Here is a 23,637-nt window from a genome sequence, read left to right on the forward strand (position 1 = left end):
AGAAAATGTTAACAATATATACAGCTAAAAATTAGGTTCCAAAGCTGTATCTTTGGTGGAATCCTACTGTGACACTGCCATTTAATCCACAATCTATTCCAGCCCATCCCCACTGAGTTGCAGTCATGTGATTTGGGTAGCATTTACCCCCCTCTCAGCTCCAGGAGTCAGCGTTGTTGGGCTTAGCCAATCTTCTGGCTGTAACAAGGTCTAAGCCAATTAGCACATCCATAGTCCTCTGGCTACAGAGGCTGGCCAAATCAGCATGCAACTCAGGACTCCTGTTTTGCAGTTGGGAGAATGAACACTCTTTCTCGCTGTATAAGAAAAAACAAGTACACAGTCCTGATTAACTTGGGCAACTATTCCACTACATGAGGAAAACCAGCCTGAGGCTGAAGAGCAGTTGAGAACTGCAGAATAATGGATCTGGAGCTTTGATAAATCAGGCTGAAGCCTAATACTTCTAGATGTTTTCAGGTGCAGAACCAATAATTCCCATTTGTTAATTTATCTAGCATGAGCTTTGTTTTCTGTACTTGCTATCAAAAAATCCTAATTAATATGGACTCTAAGTAAAAACAGTATTTATTTATTACAAAGCTAAACAAAAAACTATCAATAATAGTTGTCTCTTGGTGGTAATTTATTACTGATTTTTTTCCCTCTGCTTTGTGCCTTTCTGTAATTCTAGGTTTTCTATAATGAATATGTATGTTATTTTATTCAGGAACCCCCCCCAAATATAAGGATAATTAGAATTGTAATAATAATCATCATTTAAGCCAAAACCATCAGATCTTTTTGTGGATGGTGATAAGACAAAGTAACTCTTCAAGTGGAGGAAAATAATTTATTCCCATTTTTATACCTTTCAGAGTCATGAATGTAAAGTTCTTATTCCTAAGAATCTTATTAATGTCTTCTAATAAGTTTATTAAAAAATACAAATCTAATTAGTTCAAGATCATGGCATCAGTAAAAATTGGTTTTAGGTGTACTGATGTTCAGGTAGAGAGGCAGTGTGGGCATAGTGGAAAAAACACTAGGCTTGGAGTCCCAGCTCTCCCATTTCCTGGCTATTTGACCTCAGGCAATTACTTAACCTCTCTGAATCTTAATTACTTCAGGTGGGTTGGACTAAATGTTATCTACAATCTTTGCATTTGTGAAATTCTATATTTCTATAAATGGCTCTATATTTCTATAAATGCTTTATATGTGAATAGAACTGATAGGCACTGCCTGCTTTGGGAAGTATAAGTAGGTTTAACTCTCATTACAACTTTGATAGATTGGTAGAGATTTCTGCAAAGCTGTGTTAAGAAGGTTTCTGAGGGTTCATATGGAGTCAGCAGGAAAAAGTGCTATGATCTATTAACACTGTTGCTGTGCAGAAGAAAGGGAGAGTGTTGCCATGCAATAGTGAGTGTCTGAATCACCAGGCTGGCTCATACGCACATTACTTGTTAATAATAATAACCTCATTACTGCTCCTTTAAAAATTTACAGCAGTGTCCAAAATGTTTTCAAAGTGAAGTGACTGTGAAGGAAAGGCACCAAAATGTATCTGCTTCCTTTCTCCTTTTCCTTTACTTTCTTTTAATCACTGGTAGCATAGACTGAATAAGAACTTGCCTAAATAAAAGCAAAACTCTTTTTGTAGTTGAGAATTCAGAAGGAAATTTCTCGCTTGGTTCCTTACATTTGATATTTCTTGTAGAAGGAGCCATGAATTATAAGTTGCTAGCTAGTCAGCAAATGTCCTCATAGCAGTCCTGATAATGGGTAGGGCTGTCAGTGAGAGGTTTATTTGCAACCATGTTCACTTCTTGCTTCTGTTAAACTCATCCTCAGCGTGGAACTCCAGCAGAAACCCTTAAATAAAGATCAATGTCCTGGAGAGAAGCCAGAGGAGCCAGAGTCAGGAGCCATGTATCACTGCCACAGCAACTCCAAGGCCACAGAGAACAGGGCAAAGGAGCAAGCCTATGCCAAGTGGAAACTCTGTGCTGCTTCAGGAACATGCTTAGTTTTCATGATTGCAGAAGTCATTGGTGAGTATTTCTTAAGACTTCTCTGATTAAACAAGCAAACAAACAAAACTCTGCATCATTACAGGAGAGTTGCCTAAGTTCTTTTAAAAAAAGACTGAATATTTTCTGTAAATATAAAGTAACAATATGCTCATTTTAGATAAGTTGGAAGGCAGAAGGAAACAAAATAAAATTAATTACAATCCTACTTTTGAGTGATAATCTTCAGTAACATTATGGAGTATTTTTCTACAGTATATTTTCTATTCATAGCTCACAATTTTTTTTTAACATAACTGAGAGCACACAATGCTTTTGGCCATGCCATCAAATACTCTTCAAAAACATTTCTATGCCTGAACAATATTCTATAATATGCTCTACTGTGATTTACATAACCATCTCTCTATTGTTAGAAATTTAGGGAGTTTTTTCCTGCTTATGGACAATGCTGCAATGAAAAATCTGGAATAAAACTCTGCTTGCTTTTCTGGATAATTCCTTCAAAGAGATTCCTAAAAGTGGAAATAACTAGTTGAAGGACATGAATAGTTTTATTATTTCTTTATGCACATTGCCAAACTGATATCCAGAAAGCTTGAAACAATTCCTATGTCTGCCAGCTCTACATGAGAATGATTCTCTCTCCAAATCTTTCCCAGAACTTATTTTAATCTTTCAAAAATCTTTGCTAATGTATAGATGAATATGCTTTATTTTAATATGCATTCCTTTGTTACTATTAATATTATTTGCATGTTTATTAACGATCTGTATTTCCCTATGTTAATGCATTTCCTATTTGCCTCTTAATATCTGTGGCTCACTTGTTTTTTCAGATAATTTGTAATTCTTTATATTGATCTCTGGGAGCTCTTTATATAGTTATTAAACTTTTGTTATATCTGTTATAAGTACTATTCTAGTTTGTTGTTTACTTTTTAGTTTTTAAGTTTTGGTTTGACTTAGAGAAGTTTCAAATTTTATAGAGGTAATTGTATCAAACATTTCATTTTGAGCTGATTTCTTTTACTACTCTTTCACTATTTTAGTGCTTAGTAAGCCTTTCCTATCTACTGAGAAGATAAATATCATTTTGTTGTAGTTCAATTTTTTGCATTTAATTTTAAATCAATGTGAAATTATCTATGCTCTTAGCATTGAAATTCTCTTTCTAGAAAAAGAGCTAACAAAGATTTACACATCATTTATGGAATAATTCATTATTTCTTCCATTGATTTTTCTCCATATTACTTTTATCATTTATCAATTTTTGTGTGTGTGTGTGTGGTACGCAGGCCTCTCACTGTTGTGGCCTCTCCCGTTTTGGAGCACAGGCTCCGGACGCGCAGGCTTAGCAGCCATGGCTCACGGGCCCAGCCGCTCCGCGGCATGTGGGATCCTCCCGGACCGGGGCACGAACCCACGTCCCCTGCATGGGCAGGCAGACTTTCGATCACTGCGCCATCAGGGAAGCCCACTTTTATAACTTTTGAAAACTGGAAGAAAGCTTAGACCCAATCCAGTCCAAGATGAATCCAGAGTTGGTAAATAACCTTCCAGCTAACATTAAAAAAAAAAAAATTGATACCACAGAATTTCTAGAGCCAGGGTGAGTCTTTTGAATGAATGACTTAATAGCTTGATAGAGCTGCAAAGAATTTACTTTTAGCAGCTCCAATCTGGAAAACTCCCTCTGGAAATCCATTGATATCTATACTAGAGGGGCATTCTTTTTTATTATTGAAAGTCACGAGACTATGGACAATTTTCAGTTGCTCACGTAAGAGATCAACAAAATGGAAAATCTAAAAAACATAATCTATTTGAAACATGATTTGAAAAGCTGATGTTCTGGACATTCATAGCCTTCCAAATAAAGTACTGGCACAACCCCAGGCAAACACAGGTCAGCAGGATGTATAAACTGGCTTGTTTTCTGCACAATTTTCTTCTCTTGCTTTTCCCGGAAATCATGTGGATGCTGAGAATAGACGCATATTCTCCCCAGCTGATATCTAATTAATATTCTGAAACGAGATGGCCTCCCATTCACAAAACTCAGTTTTCTCCTTGTACGTTTCCTTATGACCTGTCAGTTTGTTTCTAAAATTTTTAGAGGGGAAATGGGAAGCTATTCACTTGGAGTGAGCAAATCAATCTCCTCCTTTCCTTCTCATTCCTAATAATCAGTCTATGAGTTCAAATCTGGCTTTAGGGTCAGAAGAAAGTGATGTTGTCAGTAAAGGAATTAAGTGGATACTGACAGAAAATCATTTGGAATTTGAGCTGTATTGATGTTGAGCTAATTTTCCTAAAACATTGCTCTCATCATGTTAATTCTGTTTTCAAAATTCTTCAGTGGCTCACCTTTACCATTTCAGTCCTTCACAACCTTTTCCCCATCACGTCAAGCATAGGAAATTTTACTGAGCACAGCGGCAAACTGACAAGTATTCTTGTAGCAGAAAGAGGCTGGTTCAGGGGCCCTCTCTGCGGTAGGCCCTACTCAGCTGCACCAAGTGAAGAGAGATCAACATATTGGAAAACTCTGGCATCCTGCACAAAATGAAAAATTCTTACTTTGGCTTTCAAGTTATTCCACCATTTGCCTGCCAAACTGACTATCAATCTTTTTTTTTTGCGGTACGCGGGCCTCTCACTGTTGTGGCCTCTCCCGTTGCGGAGCACAGGCTCTGGACGCGCAGGCTCAGCGGCCATAGCTCATGGGCCTAGCTGCTCCGTGGCATGTGGGATCTTCCTGGACCGGGGCACGAACCCGTGTCCCCTGCATCGGCAGGCGGACTCTCAACCACTGCGCCACCAGGGAAGCCCCAATCTTTTTCTTTTACTACTTCCCTATATGACTCTTCTTCTGTTTCAGCTACTTATTCATTCTATGCAAAATAATTATTGCACTTTAAGGTCTCTGTAACTTTTGCTTATGCCTTTTGATTTACATGGAAAACCCTCTCATTCTCCATGGTCATCAAAACCCTAACCATCATTCAAGACCCCGACCCACAACTCACCTCCTTCCTAAAACCATTTTTGACCATGTCAGAGAAAGCAGGTAGTATTCTCAGATGACTTTTGGGAATTTGGGAGGTCCTCCTGCAGGATATGGGATCTGAGCAAAGCCTTGAAGGATAAGTAGGAATGGACAGGTGACTAAGAGGGAGATGAGAAGGGCCTTTCAGATGGAGGGGCTTGAATGCAGTCCAGGAGTTAGAACGTATCAGCCTTACCTGGAAAGATTTTTGAGTTCTTAGGTCAGCAATAGGACAAGAAATCTGTATTCTTAGAAGGAAAAGCTTAAATACAGATCTGAACATGTCACAACCTTGCCTCAAAATCACAAAAAAATCCCTTTGTCCCACAGGATAACATTCAAATCCTTTAGCATTACGTGTGACACCATACACAAGGGTCCCCAAGCCACCTTTCCAGTCTCATTTTCCGTTATTTCTCCAACACATCACACCTCCTACTTTTCCACAAAGGTGCCCTGTTCTTTCACTTCTCTCTGTTTTTGTTCTTGCTCTTATCTCTTTCTGAAAAACTCTTCCTTTCTAGCTAATTCTTACCCCTCCCTCCTGTGCAAAGTTCTTCAGGGCTCCCAGTGAGAGTGGCTTTCTGATCCCGTAGCCCATGATGCCTGTTTTCTATACAGTGAGTGTTAGACAATGGGATCATTGAAGAGAGGAACTGTGCTTTGTTTAACTTTGTTTATTTTTGTATACCCTATCCCTGTGATGTGCACAGTAAGGTCTCAATACATCCTGGCTGGATGATTGAATTAACTGTCGATAATACCCCATGCTTTCAGAAGCAAATGCAAATTCAGTCACAAGACTACCTCTTACAAACAGTTTACTCCATAGGATTCAGCATGATTCCCCACAGTGTTTTGGATTGTTCTTATAAGCAGCTTGGATGGTTGCAGAATGCTTCTCAGTTCCCGGGTCTCCATATAAACATGCTTCTTCCAAAGCAAACCCTTTTTCTTTCCCAGTTACCTCCTGACTCAGCTGAGCCTGTTGAAGAACCCCTGTAAGATTTCATTTCCTTGACTTAAGCTACAATTTTAGCCCAGCATACCATCATCCATCACCATCATTCACTGCTAAGATTGCGGCATGCTGCTTATCTGCATGCAGTCATTCCCTGGGCAAGAAATAATGCATTATTAACACAGCTTTATTATCAGGCCCAAGTTTGGCAGACAGAGCAACATTAGAGGATAATTGGAAGGACAGCTGATTTGTTAGCAAAATGTTGCTTTTTGGCTAATGAATCATTCTGATTTTTGCCCTGACAGCTCAGTAACAAGCTTGAAGACTACTTTGCTTCAGACCATTAAACTTTGACAAACCAGATATTAACTATAGCTAGAGCCAGCGATCTGTGGGGTTTATTGCAATTATGAACCTTATATGCAATTTTTAAAAATCATTAGTTGAGACAAGGTGAGTCTGATGATGGAGGGGCTGATGACTGACAGTCTCTGTCGCTTTGCTGCACACAAGGCAATAAACAGCTTCTGGGAGGACTAATCAGTCAGTGGAAGCTCTTTGCTGGGAAGATGTAGTAACAACAATAAAGGTTATTGCACTCAAACAACAAGCCCTGTTCGAGAAGGAAAAGACAAGCTTGTCCTTTAGGCTTCTATTTTAGAGGCTGGAGGTCTTTTCACAAAGGAGAACTAGACAGAAGTACAGGGAACACACCAGATGGAGAGAAAAACAAGGCAGGTGTCCTATGGCTTGGGTTCTCTTCCTGTGCTTTATTGGACTGTTGGTGCATTCAAGATTATCATACTAAGTGAAGTAGGTCAGACAGAGAAAGACAAATATCATATGATATTGCTTATATGTGGAATCTAAAAAAATGATACAAATGAACTTATTTACTAAACAGAAACAGATTCACAGACGTAGAAAATAAATTTATGGTTACCAAAGGGAAACAGGGTGGGATAAATTAGGAGTATGGGGTTAACATATACACACTACTATATATAACATATACACCCTACTATACATAACATATACACCCTACTATATATAACATATACACACTACTATATATAAAATAGATAATTAACCAGGGCCTACTGTATAACACAGGGAATGCTACTCAGTATTCTGCAATAACCTATATGGAAAAATAATCTGAAAAAGAATAGATACATGTATATGTACAACTAAATCACTCAGCTGTACACCTGAAGCTAATGCAACATTGTAAATCAACCATACTCCAATATAACACAGAGATTTTTAAAAAAGAATCTCATTGGAAGGTACCTGCCCTTTCTTCTTACTCCTTCCCACTATTCATAACAGCGATCTCAAAACCAGGTGGATAACATAAATTAGAAGAGCAGAAGGAAGTGGTAAAGACTATGGTAAAATTACAAGTCAAATAACAGCACATCAGTGGGCCAGATTGTGTCATTTGATTTACAGACCAAAGTCCAGGTCCTCAGTCTGGAGACCCTTTCAATCTGGCCTGCACCTCTCCAGCCTCCTCTTTTTATATTTCTTTTGAATCCTCATGCCCCAGTCTAACTGGGATGTTCTTCAAATGTTCCCCACATTTTCTTATCTCTGTACCTTAGCTCTCCCAGGAATGGCCTCTCTTGTGCAATTCACTTCTACATGTTCAAAGCCTAACCACTCTCTGGATGTTGGTTTCTTTACTTGTCAAATTGGGGAAAAGAGGTGGATTAAATCAAAGTTAAGACCCTTTCTCGTCTTCAGTTCTGTGAGTCTGTGGCATTTTCACCAACTGCGGTTAGTATGATTATGATCTAACTGCAGTTAGATCTAGTTGCACGCTGGGGCCCTAACCCCATATCCTATTCTGCATCCCCTAGGTGGATACATTGCTGGGAGTCTTGCTGTCATCACAGACGCGGCCCATCTCTTAACTGACCTGACCAGTTTCCTGCTCAGTCTCTTCTCCTTGTGGTTGTCATCGAAACCCCCCTCCAAGCGGCTAACATTTGGATGGCACCGAGCAGGTACAGTTCATCAACTGAGCATTGACACAGAGTAATGCTGCAGAGTCAAACCGAGGATAAAAATGGAAGCGACCGTGCAAAGCCTTGTTTGAAAATCCCTTAGAGGCACATCTCTGGTTCACAGAGAGAAAGAGATGTGTACGTGGTAATGTGTGTTCTCAGTGCTAATTCTGCTAACAGCCAGATCAATGGTGCTACCTCTACTCCAATGGGACAACAGGAACACATACATCACTTTAGCAACCACCCCAGTCCAAGAATCTCAGTGTGTGGTAACAGCCATGATACTATTCATTAAATGACTCGGCATCTGGGAGAGAGGGTGGGTGAAGCTTCTACCATTTTTGCAAAGTAAAGCACAGAGAGCCCAAAAGAGTTGGAGAGATTGAAGAACTTCTTATAGGGGAGTTGGGAATAGAATATGGACTTTCCTGCTCACACAGCATTTAGCCATTCAGTGAATGGCTCAGCTGGATATCTTGTTCAATCAGCCATCAACAACAACAAGAAAAGGAGAAGGAAGAGAAAGAAGTGGAAATGAAAATTTATTTTTCCTCTTTCCTAGATCTGGTTCTTTGATGAGTGATGGCTTGCTCTTGTCTAGGAATAGGCCCAGGTATGATGAGGGTTTACTACCTGGGAAGCTTTTACTTTGGCTCATTTTTACAATCCACCCCTCTCTCCAACACATACTGTCACTCCACTTCTCCTCCTCTGTATTATTCCTTATAGCAGCTGGAGGAGCTACTGGCTGAATGTACAACTCATGTGTACAAAGAGTTACAATTCCCTATTTTCACACCAGTTGAGAAAATCATTGTGGAGGAGATCTGAGGGCAGAGCTTTGGGCAACATGCTAATATGGCCAGCCTTCACTGAAAGGTGCCAACAGACAGAGACCACAGCTTGTAGGCTGACAATTGTGGATTGTGGTTTTTCAAGTTTAGAATGATAGGAAGTTCTAATTTCATGTCAAACAACTTATCAACACAGGTGTTTTGGATTGCCTTTCCTTTAATACTGAGTGAGAGAGAGAGAGAGAGAGAGAGAGATGAGGCAATAAACATCAATAAAAAGACTTGGTGACAATGTGATTTAAAGTGCTTTTCAGTCCCTGAATAGGGCTACACTTGGAAAACACGTACCTTTGGCTGAGCACCCATCATTTATCTGCATAAATTTTTACATGTATTTTACCCTTTCTGATACCATTGGTTAAAGCTGCTTTGTAAACACAGGGAAGACTCAGAATTTAGATTGCTGCTTGAACTCTCTCATCCTGGTGATGGAAGTCCATGAGCACTGACATTGTAGAAGACCAGAGCTGTTCAATAGGGCTTTCTGCTTCAAGGGAAATGTTGTATAATAGATAATACAATGTGGTCATGGAGCACTTTAGATGTGGCTAGTTCTACTGGAGAACTGGATTTTTAATTTTACTTATTTTAAATTTAAATAGCCACATGTGATTGATGGCTACCATATTAGGCAACACCTCCATAGACATATAGGTGAAAATCAACTAGCACAAATCAACTAGCACATGTTTGTTTACATCAAACATGTAAATTCATGGATAACTTTGTTTAGGAAGAATCTAAGTACAGAAAGTGAGTTTATGTAAAGATAATGGTAATACATGCACCCCAGTGTTCATAGCAACATTATTTACAATTTCCAAGATATGGAAGTAACCTAACTGCCCACCAACAGCTGAGGGGATAAAGATGTAGTGTATATATATATATATATATATATATATATATATATATATATACACACACACACATACGTATACATACACATACAATGGAATCCTACTCAGCCATAACAAGAATGAAATTTTGCCATTTGCAACAACATGGATGGACTTGGAGGGCATTATGCTAAGTGAAATAAGTCAGAAAGAGAAAGACAAATACTATGTGATATCACTTATATATGGAATCTAAAAATTACAACAAACTAGTAAATATAACAAAACAGAAGCAGACTCACAGATGTAGAGAACAAACTAGTGGTTACCAGTGGGGAGAGGGAAGCGGGGAGGGGCATGACAGGGGTAGGGGATTAAGAGCTACAAGCTATTATATATAAAATAAATAAGCTACAAGGATATATTGTACAACACAGGGAATCTAGCCAATATTTTATAATAACTATAAATGGAATATAACCTTTAAAAATTTTGAATCACTATCTCATACACCTGAAATTTATATAACATTGTACATCAACCACACCTCAATAAAAAAAAAATAGAGTGTTAAGTGGCCAATGAGACGGGGTCATGTGAATATGGTAAAAATCATGAAAGTGTATGTAAGTGACTGAAATCTGAGAAATAATATGTTACATTGCTCTGCTTTAAAAGGGGGAAGGTCGGAATTATGAAATGTGCCTGACCACTGACTCACAGAATGTTTCTAGAGCCTTGTAGGCTTTTAGAACCTATTTACAAGGTTAAGTGAAAGATCCAGGTAAGGTGTAAGGAACTTCTAAGTGAGCAAACATACTTCACTTAGAGGGAAGCTTGAACACTATCTTATTTTAAATGTTCATGTAAATATCTCCACTCTGACACTTCTTTTCCTTACTCTTGCTTGTAAAATGCAGTTAGAGTGTTGATATACCTTGGAGTTTGCCTCTGTGTTTACAATATGTTGGGTTGGCATATGAAACTCATTTTCATTAAGTCTCTGAAGGCTTCCCTTTTTACTATTTTACAGTGCTGGCAAGTTGTAAACGTTTTATGGCAAAATTAAGAGTTTCTAAACACATTTTACTCTTTGTGTCCCAATATTTCATCTCCTAATAAGTTTCGATCATTTTAGCACCTGTTTAAATTAAAATCCCTCAGGAAAATAGCAAGGGCAGGCAGCCATTAATATGCTTTAAAAATTCACTGAAAATTACTTAGTAATATGGAGCATAATGAACTCAGATACTGGTGTTTTATGCATACAACATTAAAGTGTCTTATCTTAGTGCTAAAATCCATCCACACTTTTGCTCTGCAAATCACTGAGTGAGCTAGTGTGAAGCCTCTCTTTTTTGGGGGTGGGGTGGAGCATTAAAATCTTATGACTCTTGGGGAGGTTAAGGTGATTCACAAATTCTTTGTGTATGCATGTCTGTGTGCTTGAATCCCTAGAGATCCTTGGTGCCCTGCTGTCCATTCTGTGTATCTGGGTGGTGACTGGTGTGTTGGTGTACCTAGCATGTGAACGCCTGCTGTACTCCAATTACCAGATCCAGGCGACCGTGATGATCATTGTTGCGAGCTGTGCGGTGGCGGCGAACATTATGTAAGTCACCCCACACACTGCCCATGAAGCTTGTCTGGACATAGATTTGTGGGTTTGTTGTTGTTGTTATTGTTTGTTTTTAATTCCTCCACTTGTGAGGATAGTAGAGACCTGAGAGAGTGTTCAAATGGCTCTAAGACTGAAAATAGGGCTGGTTGTGCTAGCTTAAGTTACAGTGTGTTTTAATATTGGCTTCTAATAGCTACCATTTTGAATGCTTCCTATGTGTCAGAGACAGTGCTGAGATTTTCTGATCTATTTACGTTATCAAGCTCAATGTTCACAACACTCATACCATATAGATTAGGAAATTGAAGCTCGGTGAGGTTAAATAAACTGCCAATGAGGCAGTGCAGAGCAGGATTTGAAAACAGACCCACCAAACCCAGAATTGAGCTTCTAGCCATTCTACTCTCTCACACAAATTGATGGTTCCATGTGGGATGTGACTTACTCCTACTCTTTTTGTTACATGAACACATTACGAGTTCCCAGAAACCTGGGTTGGAAGAGATCATGAATTTTATTTACTTCACTCCCCTTTCTACTTTTGAATTCTCTTTTGCAATATCCCCATAAAGTGGTCATTAGTTTCATATATTTTAACAGAATAACAGTGAATTTATTTCTCTCAAAAGCAGTCTATCTTATCTTTGCATCATTATGATTGCATGAAAACTCTTAAGCTGTGCTAGCTAAACTCTGTCTTTAGTTTCCATCTCTTGGTCCATTCTCTCATCCAGGCAGTCTTAAATCATTCTTAGAGGAAATGTGATCATGCCCTGCTGGACATGTGACCATTGCCATACTGGTCTGGTCTTCCCAAATGAACTATTTGATTGCTCATGATAATGCGGAGCTGAAGCCAGGGCTTTGATCCTTTTGGGTTGATTTGATCTTTCCTATTTGATAGTCTGATTTTGGGCAACCTTACTTAAAACTCTATCTATCTATCTATCTATCTATCTATCCATCCATCCATCCATCCATCCATCCATCCATCCATCCATCCATCCATCCATCTACCTACCTACCTATCATCTGTGGTAGACACAATAATGGCCCCTCAAAGATTTCCACATTCTAATCCTTGGAACCTCTGAATATGTCAACTTACATGGTACGAGGAACTTTGCAAGTGTGGTTAAGGATGGATCTTGAGAAGGGGAGACTATCCTGAATTATCCAGATAGGCCCAATGTAACCACAAAAGTCCTTATAAGAGGGAAGTATGAGATCAGAGGGAAGAGAAGATGCTGCATTGCCAGCTTTGAAGATGGAGGAACGGGCCTGGAGCCAAGTAATGTAAGTGACCTCTAGAAGCTGGAAAAGGTAAGAAAATGAATTCTCCCCTAGAGCCTCCAGAAGGAATGCAGTCCTGCACACTCATTTTAGACTTCTGACTTCCAGAACTATAAGATAATAAATTTATGTTGTTCTAAGCCACAAAGGCTTTGTGGTAATTTGTTACAGCAGCAATAGAAAACCATCTATGTATCACCTGTCTGTCTATCTTGCAACGTAACATGATACATTCAAGGAGGTAAGTTCACGAGTGGAAGTGAAGAAGACAGTGATGAAGAATGGCATTTTACACAGCGTTTTTTTGTTTTTGTTTTTTGAGAGCGGGCACAAAGGAATCCCTGGAATTAGAGGGTAGTCTGTGTGTACTTTGAGTAAGTTCCTCCAGGTGCTTTCATGTCCTTAGCTTGTACCTGCCTCAGTTCCTCATCCCTTAGTTTGGGACCCATTGCTCAAAATCTCTAAGCTAAACAATTAGAAGAGTGGTATCTGATCTGCTGTCACTGACTAGATCACTATTTCTACCCAGTTAACTTGAAAATGTGTTTCATATTGGCCCTGGGAGAAAAAGTATGGGAAGATCAATGCAAATCTATCACTACTAGGAGACAAATAAGCCAGACCACATGTCCTGCTGACTGGGAGTCAATATCATCATCTTTGCATAAGAAGAACAATATGTCCCCAGGGCAGCAGGAACAATAAAAATGTTAATAATTTCCCGAGTCATATGTCACATAGGTTGTGTGTATGCTGCATAAAGATGAAGAATGCACCCAGTTAACTACCACATAAATCTGGCACCTTGATGACCAAGTGTGACTTTCTAAATAGATACCATCCAAATTCTCTTTTTACTGCAACTGCTTTTGAACTTCGACCCTAATATTGCATGTGCTTTTCATGCTTACAAAGACCAGGGAATTGAAAAGCATTGACTTCCCTGTGCAAGCAGGCAGTTATTTATGGATAAGGATACTGAGTGACTAAAATGTTTACTCCCAGAACTGGGATTACAGGTTTCAAGTTCTGCTAGATGCTGTATTGTCTGACCACAGAGGTATCAGAACCATAATTTGGGAATAAATCTATTCCTCGGGAGCCCAAAATCAAGGTAGAAAGTTCTAACAGAAGTTGCTCAGGGATTCTCAGATGAAGATTATTGGCAGCGCCTTAAGGCTAAGTTTTTCTCTGCCTGCAACATTTCCTAGACTATTTAACTAGCCTATTTAACTCTAGTATAACCTTTCAAATCCAACTCAATTGCCTTGTCTGTCTAACTAAGAGTCCCCTGTTGTACTATCTGTAGCACCAGTTCTTAATAGACTTAGTATAATTAGAATTTTCCATTTATGTGTGTCTTTCTAAAATCTCCATCTCCATCATACTTAAAGCTACAATGGGGGAGGGACTAAATCTATTTTCACCTTTATGCCCCAAGCATTTAATACTGCCTGGCATATAAGAATCCCTAAGTAAGTTTTTTTTTAATATAAAATGGGTAAAAGAATCAATAACAATGTGATGAGCATACATGGCAGACTTAGAAAGAAAGTCTATTAACTTCTTTCTAGGTCTGCCATGTATGCTAGGCATGTTAGGTTGTCTGAAGAACTTTAAACGGTAACTCCTAATTGAGGGTGAATTTCTGCCCAAACACTGACAATCTAAAAACTGTAAATTATGTAATATTCACATCTTGGTGGATAGCAGTCTCTCCACTTTGTGATGATGGCCTGAGATTTAACAGACACTTTACCTGCAAATAGACTGGGATACATGGTACTGAAAAATTATTTTTTTAAACCTTTGTTCCAAAATGTACAGAAAGTGTTTCTAGGCAAAACATAAGAGATATTACTCCTAAAGTTGTGGATAAATAGAATCAGGTACATAATTTATAGGGCCCACTATTAGTCTCTTTGACTTGGATTGGAGCTGTTAAATTTTGCAATATGTTATATATACATATGACATTTATATACATTATAATACATTAATATACTTCAGTCTCTTGATAAAGAGCTACATATGCATAAGCACAGTACTCTCATCATTGGCCATTAGGGAATTTTTAAAATATCCAATTCTCATGGAAATGAACAAAATTAAGTCAAATAAAAGATTAAAAAATCCAACTTTGATGAAATTCACTATTTATTTTGTTTTATTGTTTTCTGCTGCTTTTTTGCATTTGAAACCAGCACATTTAATGAAGCTCCCACCAAAGCTCAGCTTTAAGCCTAGCTCAGTGTCTGACATTCAGTAGACCCTCAATAAATGATATTTCCCCTCCTCATTGTCAAATACTTGGCATTTACCTAAGAGGTGATGGTTTCCAGTTTTAAAATGAAACAGAGTAGCATTAATTAGATGGAAAAGAAAACTGGGGTGAATCTTCATTGTCTATCCTTGTGTGAAATATTTTAAATTCCATGATACCCTTGTGTTCAAAATTAGTTCAAAATAGTCCACCATAAAGCATTAATGTTTCAACTCTTTGCCATTTTGGGTCATACATGCTGTCGTCAACTCCCCTGTTATGCTGCATAGATTTTTAAGGGTTAATCTCGTGGGCCAAGGACATTGTGTTTTCTTCCAGACTAAGTGTGATTTTGCACCAGAGACACCCTGGCCACAATCACAAAGAAGTGCAAGCTAATGCCAGTGTCAGAGCTGCTTTTGTACATGCCCTTGGAGATCTACTTCAGAGCATCAGTGTGTTAACCAGTGCACTTATTATCTACTTTAAGGTGAGTATGTTTGAGTTTACTCACTGTCTTAGTGATTTTATAGATTAGGTGGTACAGAAGCTGACCCTCCATTATTAACTTAAATGAGGGTGGACAGCCGGGTTGCCTACACAAACTACTTTACAAGGTTTAAACAAAGAAACGTGCAAAGCTTGAAACCTTAGACTTTCCAAATTCCTAAGAGCTATGTCTTTAACTGTAGGGCTGCCAGTCTTTCAAGAAAGTAGTTTCTTCTGTTCTGCGGTTAAGATAGATTGCAATGGAACCATGAATAACTTAGGATTCTTGGGTTGTAATCAACAGAAAAGATCTGTAGCTCACTTAAGCAAAAAGTAGACTCATTGGCTGAAATTTATTGGATGGACTCCTCTACAGAAATCAAGGTAGAATAAAGAGCAAATTTTGGTATCTAGATTTCAGAAACTATCCAACTTCTGTCCGAGGCACCATGCTGAAATGAATGTGACTCAACTAATTTCTTTCCTGTTCTTGTCACTCTGCTGAGGATTCATATTTCTGGGAAATGGAGCCCAATTGACCTAGGTTGAGTCTTGTATCTGCTGTTTGGCCGGGGAGGGTACAGCACCTGACTGACTCTCCCACCATGGGAGGCAGGTAACTTATTTCCAAAAAGTCAGGGTGTCAATTGAAAGTTGGAATAGATCCTGAGTGGGCCTCTGACCCCAAACAAATATTCACTACAAATCTCTATTTGGTAATACCAAGAACCAACAGAGCTGGGTAAGCGTGGAGGTAGGGGGGCAATGGAGGAGAGGAACGTATAGCTCTGTCTGTTTGCATCACGACTGCCCAGTTAGCAAGGACTCTATTATTTTTACTGGAAAATGAAAACATGTAAATAAAAAATTACAAAGACATGTCTGAATTCAATTGAGCAAATCCTCACTAAAAGCTTTAAGTTTAAGACAAAATCGTTCAAAATTGTAGGGTGAGTGAAGTTTGAGAGTACTCTTACCAAGGTTATTCTTGCCAGGTGTCTTAGAAGTAATGAGGCACAGATTTTTCTGTGGCACAAAACTTCATCAAGGGCAGAATAGCAGGTGTTTTACCCTGAGGCCAAGGGCTCCAGTGGTGAGAAAGCACGAGAATGAGGCCTCAGTACATATCCTTTGGACTGTATCAAAGATGCCTGCCTTGACTATGTGTCATATTTAAGAGGGAAAGAAGTAAACTAACCCAGTCTGCCAAGACCAAGCTCTGGCTATACCTTGGTTACATGCAACCTCTGCACAAAAGATATCCTTTCTTTTCATCATAATTAAGGTTGAAAAGTCACTGACTGTCGTACAAATGTGTGCATATTTTCATCACATTCTCTGTACTTCTATTAATTTGAGAGAAGTTAACTCAGGCCTTTTGAGAGAGCACTCAAGGATAACTCTCTTTTTACTTCTTAAATTGTGGGGAGAGCATGTCCTATGGTCTCCCTTTCTTGAGTCACTGAGAGCTGAAAGCTTAGAAGAAGGACTGGGTCTTCAGGAAGTCTTGCCTCTGAGTTGGATGTTTAGTGTCAGGAGGGTGAATGGGTGACAGGGCGGGAAGGAAGCGTGAAGCTTTACTTATTTTATCTATCAGACTTTCCGCATGGGAGGCCTGGATTCAATTAACTGAAATCCCCATATTTTCCAGCCAGACTATAAAATAGCTGACCCGATCTGTACATTTGTCTTTTCCATCCTGGTTCTGGTCAGCACCATCACTGTCTTAAAGGACTTCTCCATCTTACTCATGGAAGGTAGGAATGATTTTCTTATTATTCCCAGCATCCGTGTTTTCTCTTCCTTATAATCACAAAAGGGAATGGCCTCAAGGCATGCTCACTGTGAGTTTGCATTATAGGGAAAATGTAAACTTACAAGAAATTTTTGTGAAAAAAATTATGATTTTTATTCAAATGGGAATACATAAATAAAAAGGATTGGCTTCTGTTTTCTTCAGCAACTGTTAAATGATATGGCATAGTATAAAAACAATACGTACAAACACTAGAATGAGTGATTCAGTGAGGGAGATACAGCAAAAATATAAATGTATCCCTAAATATGTGGCAAATACCTAAGAAATATTGAATAAATCTATCCCTCAGGCAGCATTACAGCTACTATGAAGGACTTGCCTAAAATGCTCATTAGACTAGGCCAGCAGTTCTCAGACAGTGGCATCAGAACCACTTGGAGGGTCTGTTAAAACACAGATTGCTGGGCCCACCCAACAGTTCCTGGGACAGTAGGCCTGGGGTGAGGCCTGAGAACCTGAATTTTAACAAGATGTTGATCCTGCTGGGTGGAGGCCCGTACTTTGAGAACCACTGGACTAGTCTCTTCATACCCCTGAAAGGGTTCTTCCATGAGGGCACTGGGAGCGGCGCTTAGAAAATTCAATCACAACCAGAGGTTGGCATCTTATCAAACATTCAGATGATCAAAAATAGCCATACGTCGGCTGAGCTTCTCTTTCCTGTCTGGCACATTTTGACCGAAGGTAGACACAGTCTCAGAGTACAGCTGCCTTCACGACAGCTCACCCTTCCCTAGCTTAGCATTCACTGCCCAGTACACCTTTAAAGGTTTTGTTCTCAGAGGGCATGATAATCGTTGGTAGGTGATAATGTTGATTGACCACAGGGAAACAGAAAACGGAGTCAAACATCACTGAGTAACAAGTGAATGTCCTCGCTCAGAAGGGGACAATGTTTGATTTGTCAAGTCACAGATGCATCCATTTCCTTTCCTGAGGGCCAAGTGCTGAGCTGCAGCTGTTACTGCTGTTACGGAACTTACTGACTTGACGGTGGAGAAAAGACAAATGTGTGTACAATGTGAGATGACTATATTCCACTTTATCTCTCAGTACAGACCTTCTCTCATGATTATCTTTTTTTCAATTTAAGGAAAAATGTAGCTAATTATTGAAACTGGCAGGTAACTCCTATCTGGAAGATGCTTAATTTTTAAATTAGGTTTTCAAATTAGGTTAGCATAAAATAATACTTGTACTTGGTAAAATTTTTTTAAAAAGATGGAAAGGTATAAAATGATAAGAAAAAGTCTCTCCATTTTTCCACCTTTGAATTCTCAGTCCCATTATTCAGGAGTAACACCTACTAATAAGTTGACATATATCTTTCCAAAAATATCTATGCTTTTACATATATATAGGTACATGTAATATACATATATACATGTGTGTATATGTGTGTGTATATATATAGTGTGTGTGTGTATGTGTTTTTTATACAAACTGGGATTACATACATATTTTGTTCTGCACCTTGCTTTTTTCAACTGGAGATCTTTCCATATTAGTACATACATAGATACACCTCATTCTTTTTCATGGATACAAAGTATTCTATTCTACTGCAAGCATGTATCGCAACACCTGCTTATTGACAGACATTACAAATAATGCTGCAATTATATTTTTAGCACTTGTATATCTGTGGAATAATTCCTAGAAGTGTATTGCTGTTTCAGAAGTTATGTGCATTTAAAAATTTGATAGATATTGCCCTTTCTACCAAAGATACCATATCAATTTCTTTCTTACCAACAGCCTATGAGAGTGCTCATTTCCTCACATCCTCACCATCACTGGGTATTGTCAAACTGTTGATTCTCTTCTAATCTGATAGGTGAATATTATCTTATTGATTCCATACACAAGTCTTTAATTATGAAGACTACTGAGTGATTTTTCATATGCTTATTAGCCTGGGTAATTATCTTTTTGAAAACGAATCTGGGTATTTTCCTGGATGCATTAATATTTTTGCAGGCTCTCCCCCAGAAAGAAAAAGCTTTCTAAGGTGTGATGAAACATTGAGGCCAATGGGAACATATCCTTTTGCTTGTCAATATTATTTCATAGAGTAAAATAAGTAACAGTGGACTTGCATTCTCCATAAAAGTCAAGTGATCAAGGAGGCAAGAGAAAAAGAGGTCGTGGGATCATGACTTTATCTCAAGGGTCCTAGATGAATGACAGCAGGTCTTCAAAGGGTCAAATGAAACTCTCCAGAGATGACACATTGGGCATAATAGTCAACTTTGGGTTACAGTATGTGGAGTCTAGCATTTGCATGACACTCCACACCCAGAGCACGTACCTTAGAATCTGACATCCCACCTACCTATGTGGCCTTAGCAATTCTTCTTAACCTCTCTGACTCCCACTTTCTTCTCCAAATAGGAGTTGTAACACTCATTAACTAGTTCTTAAAGTTCTTACAACTATTAAATAAAATAATTACTATAAATAAAGTACTCAATACAAACCTTGACATGTAGCTTCTCAATAAAGGTGTTATTATGATGATGATGTAACATTTTCACCCATGACGCCATGCACATTCTCTGGCTAATCTGAGACAAGAACTTCTTTGTTTCTAGTATCCTGAGCTTTGTGCAGCTCACAGAGTAAAAAACCATGGTGACAAGTTCTATGAAATATGAAGTGGGACTAAACTAAAAAACTGTAGTGAATTTTAAGTTAGCCTCAAGGAGGAAATCCTCATGAGCAAGGTTCTTAAATCCTGAAAAAGGAGAGTTAAGGATTCCCTATTCCTTTTAAGTAAGTGGTTCTCTACTAGCTGCTCATTACAGTCATCTGGGAAGCTTTTAAAAAATACTTATACCCAGGCCCTCGACCCAGAGATTTTGATTTAATAGGGGCTGGCTTTGATGTTCTTTAACATGCAACCAAGCTTGAGAACCACTGCAAGGTAGAGCTGCCCAGTAGCTGGTAAATATTAGTGTAATGGTCCTCTACCTTGACTCAGTTAGAATCACCAAATGAGCTAAGCAAATACTGATGCTGGGTCTTATCCTCAGAGAATCTGACTTAATTGGTCTTGGGTGTAACCCAACAAATCATTTTAGAAATTTCTAAATTTCCTGATCATTTTAGAAATCATCAGGATTTCTAAAAGCCCCGGTGACACTAATGTGCATCCAAGGTCAAGAACCACTATGAAAGCATATAGATTTCAGAGCCTCATCCATAGAAATTTTCTTCAGGAGCATTTTAATGGAGCCAAGGCATATTTATTTTTAACAAACACACCAGGTGTTTGTGATGTATGTATACAATTGAAGTGGAAGCTAAAAAGTGTTTACCCTTAGAAATCTCTTCTACAGCATCCTCTTTGCATCACTTTTAGTTGACAAGGATTCACCTAAAGCATCAAATGGCTTTACCACGTTTGTACTAGTTGAGTTGATTTTTTTAAAATTCTTATATCAAACTGATGTCTTCTATGATTTTAACCAACCATTGACTCGGGCCCTTACACTTTCATATCCTGTCATCTTCTATGTGACAATCCTTGCAATGTTTGAAAACAGTGATCCTACTTCCCTTAGCCTTCTCATCTCGAGGCTAGAGACACCCCAGTTCCTTCAGCCCCAAAGAATAGCTGATTGGCTGCCAGACTTCCTACCTTCCTGTGTGTCCCACACTGTTCTTTTAGAAACAAGGATGAAAGTCAAACTACTACATTCTGTGGCCCTAATATTAAACCCTAAGATACTTAAAATAGCAGAAATTCTACAGACTGAATAATGAGATGGTATTACAACATTAGGATCCCCTATTAACACCACTCACTAAGTGACCTGTTGGATAACTAACACTTGTATAGCAGTAGAGTTCACAAAGGACAGATATGTTCTGAGATATTTTGAGTCCCCAAAGGACTCTGTTAACTACATATTTTTCTTACCATCCCTATTTTACTACAAATGTTCTAAGGATTAGACACGTTCCAAGAGTTGGGTAAATTCACAATAGTTGTCGTCAGAATGCCAACCCGTGATAATTTGATACCAAATCCCATGTGATTTCCTTTTGCTTCCCAGATAATTTCAAAGATAACTGGGTAAACCATACACTCTGAAAATGAAGGGTGATGACTGTTGTTGATGATTGCCTAGTAAGATCTGCAAATATTCTTTGTGAACCTGTGATTGATGGTAAAACCTCTGAAATAGTCAGGTGAATCTGCTTTGTAAATATTTGAAATAAGAAACCATAAATGGAGAGGACAAGTTAATATTTTACTAAGGACTTTGCGTCCTCAATTGGCCATTGTGCTGAGCTGTATTTAGTGAAATAATAACAGCCTCCCACTCTGTCCTCTTGGCAGGTGTGCCAAAGAACCTGAGTTACAATGGTGTGAAGGAGCTCATTTTAGCGGTGGAAGGGGTGGTGTCTGTGCACAGCTTGCACGTCTGGTCGCTAACAATGAACCAAGTGATTCTCTCAGCTCACGTTACTGCAGGTCAGTGAGTTTTGTAAACACCCTGGATGAAACTCAGTCCTTGTCCTGTAAAGTCTGTAGTTTCCCTCCTTTTGGTAGAGGAGCCCTGAGTGTCTGTTGCCCCTGCCCAAACAACTGTAAAGTGTTTTGTGGGACCAAGGGCCTTTGGAAAGCGTCCCCCTTGCCAGTGTCATCATGGCAACACTGATACTTATGACAACCCTGGAGGCTGGCTGCAGAGGGTTAGAGAGGAGGACAAAAGGCTAAAATGCCACTCAAACTTCAAGGCCTTAAGCTCCGTTTGACTTGATGTCCTATCAGTTGAATAAGAGGAAGAATTTAAGAAGAAATCTTCATTGAGTATCTTTGGTGTGTAAGATGCTTTGCCTATCACCAAAGAGAGAAAGATGGTCCCATCCTTAAGGTTCTAAAAAGTTAAAAGATATTCTCGTCAGGGTTAATGGTGGTTCCTTTCCTGAATGGTTAGAAATTCTGTAACCATGTGAGATAACTCTTAGGATTTGGGGTTTATCCTAAAAACTACTTTTTCAAGTAGAAGGTGACTTTGTTCATGATATATCCTAGGGCTGAGAAAATGGGCACTGCCTCGGGAGACAGCTCAGGCTAAGGATGACGTATTAGGCTGCTAAGAAATCACTCATGAAGTTACTTAGAGGCAGGGAACAGAAGAGTCATCTGAGGGCTGTGCTTTCTCAGACACCCTCATCTTTGCTGAGAAGCACGGATCTGGCTGCAGGGAATTTACAGCCTCTACTACACCAATGTTTCACTGCAAATGGAAGAATCTAGTAAACAATCAGGTTACTGTGGAGGGAACGTTACAGCCTCCTGATACCTTTTGGGACAAGAGAAAAGATGGCGGTGAGGTCTGCTGCTCTAAATGCTTCCTGGCTCTTGTCACTCTCCTTGATATAAATTCTGATTAGCTATAAGGGTGGCAACCCAGAGAACCCAGGGAACTGGTGAGCAGGGCTGTATAAGAAATAATCGTTTTGACTTGGCTTTTTCATGGCTTATCTCCACTTTCATACTCAGCTCCTAGGAGCGCCAGACTCCAGAGAGGCTGTGGGCGAGAAGAGTTCCCATAGTGACAGGGTGCTTTGCAGCACGAGGATGTCCCCTGTCTTGTCTGTGTGAATGTAGCTGATTGTCAGAGCCATCATGGCTCCTTCTGAGTGCACTGCCTGTGCCCCGCCCCACCAGGTCAAAGACAAAAGCTGGAGATGAGACGTCACCCCTGTGTGTACAAATCAGTGCCAATCTCACTGTGGTTCTTTATCAACAGCAGCCAGCCGGGACAGCCAGGTGGTTCGGAGAGAAATTGCGAAAGCCCTCGGCAATAGCTTTCCTGTGCACTCACTCACCATTCAGATGGAACCTCTAGCCGACCAGGACCCCAACTGCCTTTTCTGTGAAGATCCCCGGGACTAGCTCAGTCGCACTGCCAGCTCCCCACGTTTGACATGCTGCTCTGCAGTTTCTAAGAAACCAAAGGAAGAAGTTTGAGAAATTCATGATACAGTTCAATGCACATTTTACCCTTCTTTATTTAGCTCCATCCACCATGAATGAAAATGCATTTAGATTCATCAGTCCATTGGATGATCAACCCATCAGTAGCTGTGTTCAATTCCAGGAATGTGTGTATAGATTATTCCTGACTGGGGCTGAAATAACAGCTGTTTGTAACCACAGGTGATAAAAAGTTCACCTCCTTTCAATAACGCATCCCAAGGCTGAGTGGGTAAAGTTGAACTCACGAAAGTCTTATCAGGAATCAGTGGCAAGGAAAGAGTCACAAATTTTTTCCAAAACACGAAAAGCAAAAATGACAGGAGCCAGGCTTCCCTGGTGGCGCAGTGGTTGAGAGTCCGCCTGCCGATGCAGGGGACATGGGTTCGTGCCCCG

The 23,637-nt window shown here is 39.3% G+C and overlaps 1 protein-coding gene across 1 annotated transcript in view; it reads left to right on the plus strand.

Annotated features, from left to right (window-relative positions):
• The window catches only part of SLC30A8 (solute carrier family 30 member 8), a 33,074-nt gene extending 9,914 nt beyond the window's left edge, over positions 1-23,160 (plus strand). Inside the window, exons 2-8 of the mRNA XM_060116240.1 lie at positions 1,858-2,057; positions 7,919-8,065; positions 11,220-11,373; positions 15,278-15,428; positions 17,079-17,184; positions 21,595-21,729; positions 23,015-23,160. Coding sequence (XP_059972223.1) covers positions 1,858-2,057; positions 7,919-8,065; positions 11,220-11,373; positions 15,278-15,428; positions 17,079-17,184; positions 21,595-21,729; positions 23,015-23,160 — 1,039 coding nt within the window. The remainder of the gene's footprint in view (positions 1-1,857; positions 2,058-7,918; positions 8,066-11,219; positions 11,374-15,277; positions 15,429-17,078; positions 17,185-21,594; positions 21,730-23,014) is intronic.
• Positions 23,161-23,637: the final 477 nt, after the last annotated feature.

Source organism: Mesoplodon densirostris, chromosome 13 (assembly GCF_025265405.1).
Source record: "Mesoplodon densirostris isolate mMesDen1 chromosome 13, mMesDen1 primary haplotype, whole genome shotgun sequence".
Lineage (NCBI taxonomy): Eukaryota > Metazoa > Chordata > Mammalia > Artiodactyla > Ziphiidae > Mesoplodon > Mesoplodon densirostris.